The following is an 8,739-nucleotide window of genomic DNA, read 5'->3' as shown; positions in this document are numbered from 1 at the left end:
CCCCCCCCCCCCCCCCCCCCCCATCCCAGCTGTGTGGGATGTCCTGCTGATGATCTGTCCCTGCCAGCCTCACGAGGACTCGTGCCAGAGGATTTAGGCTAATCTCTTGTAGGGGGCTGCAGCCAAACAGGGCAGACTGTAGAACCAGTCCAGTGCACTTGGTCTTCATGACAGTTTCCACCAAATACAAAGAGACAGTCTGAACGCAGATCTGGACTCTGGATTCATTTTTTTTAATAATTCCAGGTAGTAGATTATAATCCCTCAGAGAAACTCTGTCTCTGCTCAGCAGTCAAGCCAGCAGCTTCGTATGGCATGATTTCAGCTTTACCTTCAGCTGATTTCAGCTTTATCTTCAGCTGATTTCAGCTTTATCTTCAGCTGATTTCAGCTTTATCTTCAGCTGATTTCAGCTTTACCTTCAGCTGATTTCAACTTTATCTTCAGCTGATTTCAGCTTTACCTTGAGCTGATGTTGAGGACATTTATGGGTTTCAGATGTTTTTAAGTCCAGTTCTGAATGAAGTTAGAAAACCAAACAGAACACACCTGACATCTTGTTCATCCAACACCTGACATCTTGTTCATCCAACACCTGACATCTTGTTCATCCAACACCTGACATCTTGTTCATCCAACACCTGACATCTTGTTCATCCAACACCTGACATCTTGTTCATCCAACACCTGACATCTTGTTCATCCAACACCTGACATCTTGTTCATCCAACACCTGACACCTTGTTCATCCAACACTCTGACATCTTGTTCATCCAACACCTGATTCTTGTTCATCCAACACCTGACATCTTGTTCATCCAACACCTGACATCTTGTTCATCCAACACCTGACATCTTGTTCATCCAGCACCTGACATCTTGTTCATCCAACACCTGACATCTTGTACATCCAACACTCTGACATCTTGTTCATCCAACACTCTGACAAGTTGTTCATCCAACACTTGACATCTTGTTCATCCAACACCTGACATCTTGCTCATCCAGCACCTGACATCTTGCTCATCCAGCACCTGACATCTTGTTCATCCAGCACCTGACATCTTGTTCATCCAACACCTGACATCTTGCTCATCCAACACTCTGTTGGTGAATCACTTCTCCTTGGTAGATCTTTAATATTTGTTCTTCTCCTCTTGGCTCAGAGCTCTGTTGGGGATGTTCCTCCTGAGGGACAGCACCACACCGGGCTCAGGTCAGTGTTTGTCTCCAAAATGTCTCCACCTTGTTCCATAATTCTTCACAGCTTCAGTTCTTTTTCCACAGACTTTGCAGCTCCAAACATAGCCGACTCAGGCGGCTGTTTTCTCCTCGTGGCTCTAAAATTAAGAACTGGTGCTATCTGAGCCAGGAAGCCGCCCAGCTGGACCCAGAAGACCCCTTTAAGACGTGGGACCATCTAATCATGCCCCTCAGCTTCCCTCACCTTGACTTTGAGCAGATGTCGAGGGAGAGGAGCCACACTGCCCCCGAGAAGTCGGACTTCAGAATCTACTACAGCCCCCCATCGGCCCGCAGGGTCCAGCTGGCTCAGCTGAAGCCAAGCTCCGTCACAGACACTGAGTCCGTGGACCCCCCCTCTCCTTGGTGGACACCCCCGACCTCCTTCTCTCAGCTCTGCCTCGGCTCCTCTGCTAACCTGAGCGATGACATGAAGGAAATGAACGCCAGCTGGAGGCAGGCGGTTCACGGTGGCTCACAGGAGACGAGGGGGCGACCAGCGGGCCGCTGGGTGGATGTCACCTGCTCAGGGACTCAAACCCACCTTAAGCTCCCGATGGTGAGCGTTGGTCAGCAGACGGAGGGGATTCAGGGCTCGGTCCTGGTGAGGAGCAGCCCCTCCCGAGTCCTCAGCTCCTCCCTGGTCTCTGCACGCTCTCGGCACATCTCCGCCTCTCTGGATGGGTTAGCGGGTCAGATTGAGAGGCCCAGAACCTCCACTTCCTCCCCCAAACTGTACCGCAGGCACTCCTCCTCCAGCCTGACCTCCTCTTCACCTGCACTGAGAGACCGAGCACAGGGGAACTCGTCACATCAGAGCTACTCTGGGCTAACGTGGACTCGACAAGCCAGTCCCAGATCAGGTGCAGCTCAGACCCACAGCTCAGTGAGTGGAACTAAGTCATCCAGCAGGTCTGCCGGCACCAACCGCTGCGGTCTGGTGACCGAGTTCCTGCGCAGGATGAGCGGGAGGGCTGACAAAGCTGCTCCAGCATCTGCGCAGAGGGCCAAGACCGGTCCAAAGAACCTGGAACGCGTCCCCGTGAGACCTCAGGTCCCTCAGCTGCACAGGAACGACAGCGTGACTCGGATCGTCAACCAGAGGTTCATGAAGCAGAGGGAGGAGACCGCCCGAGTCCCGAGAGAGGAGAAGAGGAGCAACGTGCCTCTCAGAGTCCGACACAGTCCGAGTCCCGTCGAAGCAGAGGTAAGAGGAGGAAAACCTCCAACACGAGTCAGATCCAGACCACCTTAACGTCCCCTGAAGAACTGAACTGAAACTTTTATTGAGCTCATTCTTTGAGCTTCGTTTTACTTTTCCAATGTTTTGTTGCCTCATAGCCTGAAATCTAAACGTATTCAAGCCACGACTCGCACGTTATCTGAACTTTTCACGGGTCGAAACGTGATTCTTCACATGACGTTTAACGGAACTATCACTTTGAAGCTGCTCTGACGTTGTTTACTCGAAAGAACCAGTCTCATGGCAGGTGAAGCTTCCTAACGAGTATTTTATACCTGCGTGATCAGATCTTAGATTCAAACACCAAATATAAACATACGTAAATGTAATAAAACCAGTCCCAGAAATGAGCCACGTTATCTGCTCACTTTTATACTCCGCTCAGCTCAGCCGAGCTAAGTAGGTGTCTTTGAAGCTGCAGCCTTCTTACATCGCACAAACATATGGTTCATGGGCAGAGATCCTGACAGAAACAAACTAGAAATAAGAGAAAAACTTGGGCATTCATATCTTCAGCACCCTCTGACATGACGTCCTCACTGACCTAGAAGTTTGACTTTGGGCTCAGCTGACCACACCACCTTCTTCTAAGTGTTTGAGAAGCTTTAAGTGACCCTTTTGGAAAATTCCAGCTGATTTTCTTTATTTTTTAAGTGTTTTCCTTCCACACTTCCATGAAGCCCAGTTCTGTGCAGGTTCTAGTGGTTCTGTGGACACATGTTCCATCTCTGCAGGAGAGCTGCCCAGCTCCATCATCTTTTGTTTTTTCCTCCAGCCTGTCCAAGGTGTGTCCTGCCCCCCCCCCCCCCCCCCCCGACTGCAGAGAGACAGGTGGGTGAAGGAAACCAATGGATTGTTGCTTCTCCTCTTGCCTGGTTTGAGTTCTGGTGGACGGCCCTCTGTTGGCAGATTTACTGTGTTGGAATCATTCATTCATTCAACCTTTATTTAGACAGGTAAATCCCATTGAGCCTCGAGGACTCGTTTACAAGAGAGACCTGATTTCAACAAAGAAAGATGACAACAATGGACAACAGCAACAACAATAAACAATTATTAAAAGTCATACTGCAGGTTTTTTTTTTTTTTTTTACAAATAGGATGGCTAAAAGAAAAAGGTAACAAAAAAAACAGCTAGATTCTAAGGCGAATGTAGAAAACTAAAAACAGGAACATGTCTGCATTGGACCCTGCCAGGAGTCCAACAGATTCTTAAAGCCACTTAGAAAGGTCAAGGTCGAGAGTGTCAATTGTTTTTGTAAGGTATTCCAGGAAACAGGAGCGGAGTAGGAGAAGGCCCTTTTGCCAAGTTCAGTCCTCATTGAGGGAACACTGCAGGTAATAATGTCCTGAGAGCGCACGCCGTAGCTGCACTCACGCAGAGACATATAGGAGGAGATGTATGAAGGCAGCAGACCAAGAAGTGATTTAAAGATGAAAATGTACCAGTGAGAGAGTCTGCGTGAAGCTAATGATGACCAGTTAACCAGTGAATACAGGGTGCAGTGGTGGGTACGATAATCACAGCCTGTTATGAATCTTAGTGCACCATGATAGACAGCATCCAACATCATCCAGTCATCCATCATCCAACAGCATCCAATCATCTTTCCACTTCCTAAGAATGGACCTGATGAGATTCAGGGTTTAGGGTGTTTAATTTAATAATTCAGCCCTGATCTTCATTTCTTTAAAAGTTGAGCGGTGTGAGAGTTCCTTGGTCTTCATGATGCTGCTTGTTTAGAGTTAGGTTTAGAGCTAGTTCAGGTGTTGGACTGGTGTTAAATCTGGGGGTCAGCAGGTTCCTTCAACAGATTTAGATCATTGACTCCTGCATCGCTCACGAGGATCTTCTCTATTATTGTACAAAATCTAAAACCTTTAGCTCCATTACTTTATTTTATTTACATCAAATTGTAAATCCATTCAAATTACAGGTTTGGAGGCAACAAAATATATGGAATATGAAAGGGGTGAATATTTTTGCATGTCACATGCTTCATGTTTTACATAAACACCATAAAAAAGAACAATTTTTTTTACATCATTATAGATATATAAAAATAGATGTCTGGCTATAGTTTATATATATATATATACATACACATATACATATATATATATGTGTTCTTGTGTATATATATATATATATATATATATATATATATGTGTGTATATATAATGAACAAAATAACAAAAAATATTAAAGCTAAATATTTTAGAAGCGCAGAAAATTTTTAAATTGACATAAAACGTTTAAAAAAATGTAGATTTGATTCATTTATCCATTGATTTTTGTCTTTATAGCTTCATATTAATCACGTGTTGGCTCCAGAGCTCTGAATAAAACGAAGCTGAGCTGTTTTCTCTGGTCCAACAAGAACAATAATCTGTTCTTGAATATAATAATGTTCTCTGGTCGAATAAGAACAATAATCTGTTCTTGAATATAATAATGTTCTCTGGTCGAATAAGAACAATAATCTGTTCTTCAATACAAGACAGTAATGTCTAAAAAAGTTCAATCTGGTCCTCTGGACATAAAAAAAAAAAAAGCAAAAAAATGTAGAAACGTTTCGTCTTTCATCCGAAAGACTTCCTGAGTCTGAGGTGCTGTTTTCAGCTCAGTCTCTTAAATAGCACCTTCTCAGAGTGGATCAACCAGTTTGCTGCTGACAACCAAAACCAGCTGCTCACATGGTCAAGAAGGGCCATCAGCCTAACGATGGATCATTAGCACCCTGATGGCTGTTTACTGTTCACAGGAGGCTGAGTGATACTAGCAATCACAGCAGTGTAAGAGGGGGACAGTTGAATACTGAGGCCTCCACCCGGAGGCTGATGGTCCTTCTTGAGCATGTGATCAGCTGGTTTTGGTTGTCAGCAGCAAACTGGTTGATCCACTCTGAGAAGGTGCTATTTATAAGACTGAGCTGAATACAGCACCTCAGACTGAGGAAGTCTTTCGGATGAAAGACGAAACGTATCTACATTTTTTTGCCTTTTTTTTTTTTTTTTTTTGAATGTCCAGAGGACCAGATTGAACTTTTTTAGATTTTTCTACCTGGATTATTGAGCATGCATCAGGATAATAGATTAATGTCCTTTGGTCCAACAAGAACAATAATCTGTTCTTGAACATAATACATTAATGTTCTCTGGTCCAACAAGAACAATAATCTGTTCTTGAATACAATACAGTAATGTCCTTTGGTCCAACAAAAACAATAATATGTTATTTAACATAATACAGTAATGTTCTCTGGTCCAACAAGAACAATAATTGTTCCTGAATATAATAATGTTCTCTGATTCAATAAGAAAAATAATCTGTTCTTGAATATAATAATGTTCTCTGGTCCAACAAGCCCAACAATCTGTTCTTGAATGTAATACAGTAATGTCCTTTGGTCCAACAAGAACAATAATATGTTCTTGAATATAATAATGTTCTCTGGTCCAAAAAGAACTATAATCTGTTCTTAAACATAATAATGTTCTTTGGTCCAACAAGCACAACAATCTGTTCTTGAACATAATACAGTAATGTCCTTTGGTCCAACAAGAACAAAAATATGTTCTTGAATATAATAATGTTCTCTGGTCCAAAAAGAACAATAATCTGTTCTTAAACATAATAATGTTCTCTGGTCCAACAAGCACAACAATCTGTTCTTGAACATAATACAGTAATGTTCTCTGGTCCAACAAAAACAATAATTGTTCTTGAATATAATAATATTCTCTGGTCAAATAAGAAAAATAATCAGTTCTTCAATACAATACAGTAATGTCCTTTGGTCCAATAAGAACAATAATCTGTTCTTGAACATAATACAGTAATGTTCTCTGGTCCAACAAGTACAATAATTGTTCTTTAATATAATAATATTCTCTGGTCGAATAAGAACAATACTCTGTTCTTGAATATAATAATGTTCTCTGGTTCAACAAGAACAATAATCTGTTCTTGAATATAATACAGTAATGTCCTTTGGTCCAACAAGAACAATAATTGTTCTCGAACATAATAATGTTTTCTGGTCCACCAAGAACAATAATCTGTTCTTGAATATAATAATGTTCTCTTGTCCAATAAGAACAATGATCTGTTTTTGAATATAATAAAGTTCTCGGATCCAATAAGAACAATGATCAGTCCTTGAATATAATGTTTTCTGGTCCAACAAGAACAATAATCTGTAATTGAATATAAAAATGTTCTCTGGTCCATGTAGAACAGTAATCTGTTCATGAATATAATAATGTTTCTCGTGCAGATTCTGAAGAGCTTTCAGACAGAACTTGTGTTTTTACGAACAGTCTGTTCGAGCCTTTTGTGTCTGTTTATCATTTGTGAGCAGGATGTAAACTTGGGAGGCGGCTCCAGCTCCACGCTGACCTTCTGCTTCTCTCGACGTTCCAATCAGAGACAAGCGACTAACCTGGGAACGCTCCACCGACACAGGAACATAAGCGCCGACTCCACCTGTGGCTGAAAGGAAACCGCAGATTGGATCATTTAAAACAGTCAGAGAGAGAAGGGAGTTTGTCATGTTTAAATGTTTCTTTGTTTTAACAAAGGAGTGTAACCTTTATTTAATTTCTACTTTCTTTACTGTATTCTATTGAAAATAAACATGTTATTTTCTGCTTTACTTTCATTATTCTCAGAAACGTGTTCATTTTGCAGCCAGAGCTCTCCAGACATCGTTCTACCACGTGTTCAAAAAACACAAACTGTCTTTAAGTATTTAACAAGATTAGAGCTCCTCCTTTCCAGCCTCTTTACTATTGGACTCTTCCTTCATTCTGTGGCTCTGTATAATCAAGATAATGTTTGATAAAGTCCATCAGATGGAGGCCCAGAGCTGCTAAAGAACACATCGAGCAGAAGAACAATCTCACGGGATCATTTCCTGCTCCCCACACATCTTTCAACTCTTCTGTTTCAAACTAAACACTGAAACATGGACGGTTCTTCACTTCAACATGACCCGATCTCACAAAAACAGATGAAACTCCGCTGCAAAAAGCAGCTTCGGGAAACTTATGAGTTAGAAAAGCTCAAAATGATAAATGATGCCCAAAACAAAACGAGTTTCATTATTTCTTGTCCAAATCTGAACATGAAGCGAGCAGATGTTTCAGTGAAACATAGAGTTTAATTATTTGATTAATCCTCACAGAAAGCTTAAATAAAATCTCATTTTATGAAATCAAACTGCCTTCTTTAGACACGGTCCAACTGAAGGATTTCTTAAAGGTTCTTTTCATTTTTGACACTTGAGTTGAATAATAACTTGTGTAAATGAACAGCTGATTGATCGGCAGCTGTGGAGTGACTGTCTTGTCAAATTATAGCCCTAAGATTGAAAAACAAAAGTTTTTCCAGGTTAAAACTACAGTTTATATTTTTTTATTTAGTGTTTATCAATAAATCAAAGCTGTATAAATCATAAACACTCATAAACATTGTCGGCTGCAAAATCATCTAATATATACAGATGTTGCAGTGCCAGTGTGTGAACATCAGCATCGCAAAGGTTAAAAAACACTAACTGCAAAAAATACAACCTCCCTCCACCATCACCACAATGAACAATTCTGAATGTTGTAATGACAATGTGGGTTTATTGCAACAGATAAAATGTCACGAAAAAATTCAACAATAATAATATCTTCATAACGTACGCTACTAAAAATAACAAACTGTATATTACATGGTGACTCTTACCTGGTGAGTCTTGGTGGGCCTGTGGTCGGAAGATCGCAGGTTCAAGCCCCGGTACCGACAAATGGTAAATGGTAAATGGACTGTACTTATATAGCACCTTTCTATCTTATTTCAAGATACTCAAAGCGCTTTACAACACAATCTGTGTCCTCATTTACCCATTCATACAGCACTCTACTAGATCTTTACAAAGCTAATTGAACAAATCTTTCTAATGAGACTAATCAGAGGTTTATCACATTCAGACACTGATGGGACACACATCAGAGGCTATGAGGGGTTCAGTGTCTTGCCCAGGGACACTTCAGCATGTGACTGCTGGTGGATTCGAACCCTTAACTTTCGCATTGGAGGACAACTGCTCTAACCACTCAGCCACAGCTGCCCCATGAAAAATGTGGGTGGGGTAGGGGAAGCATCCACACCTGCCCCCACCCTCATTCGTCCCACTCTGGGCCCTAGAGCAAGGCCCTTAACCCCCACCATCTGCTCCTCTGGGTGTCCTAGATAGCAGCTC

At 41.9% G+C, this 8,739-nt stretch overlaps 1 protein-coding gene across 1 annotated transcript in view; it reads left to right on the top strand.

Annotated features, from left to right (window-relative positions):
* LOC119416632 (protein SOGA1) overlaps window positions 1–6,984 on the top strand; it is a 25,875-nt gene extending 18,891 nt beyond the window's left edge. Inside the window, exons 7-9 of the mRNA XM_037683822.1 lie at window positions 1,167–1,216; window positions 1,288–2,449; window positions 6,850–6,984. Coding sequence (XP_037539750.1) covers window positions 1,167–1,216; window positions 1,288–2,449; window positions 6,850–6,984 — 1,347 coding nt within the window. The remainder of the gene's footprint in view (window positions 1–1,166; window positions 1,217–1,287; window positions 2,450–6,849) is intronic.
* The last annotated feature ends 1,755 nt before the right edge of the window (window positions 6,985–8,739 follow it).

This window comes from Nematolebias whitei, chromosome 11 (assembly GCF_014905685.2).
Source record: "Nematolebias whitei isolate Nwh7 chromosome 11, NemWhi1, whole genome shotgun sequence".
NCBI lineage: Eukaryota > Metazoa > Chordata > Actinopteri > Cyprinodontiformes > Rivulidae > Nematolebias > Nematolebias whitei.
The sequence above is the reverse complement of the archived record's forward strand: the minus strand, read 5'-3'. Positions and strand labels throughout refer to the sequence as shown.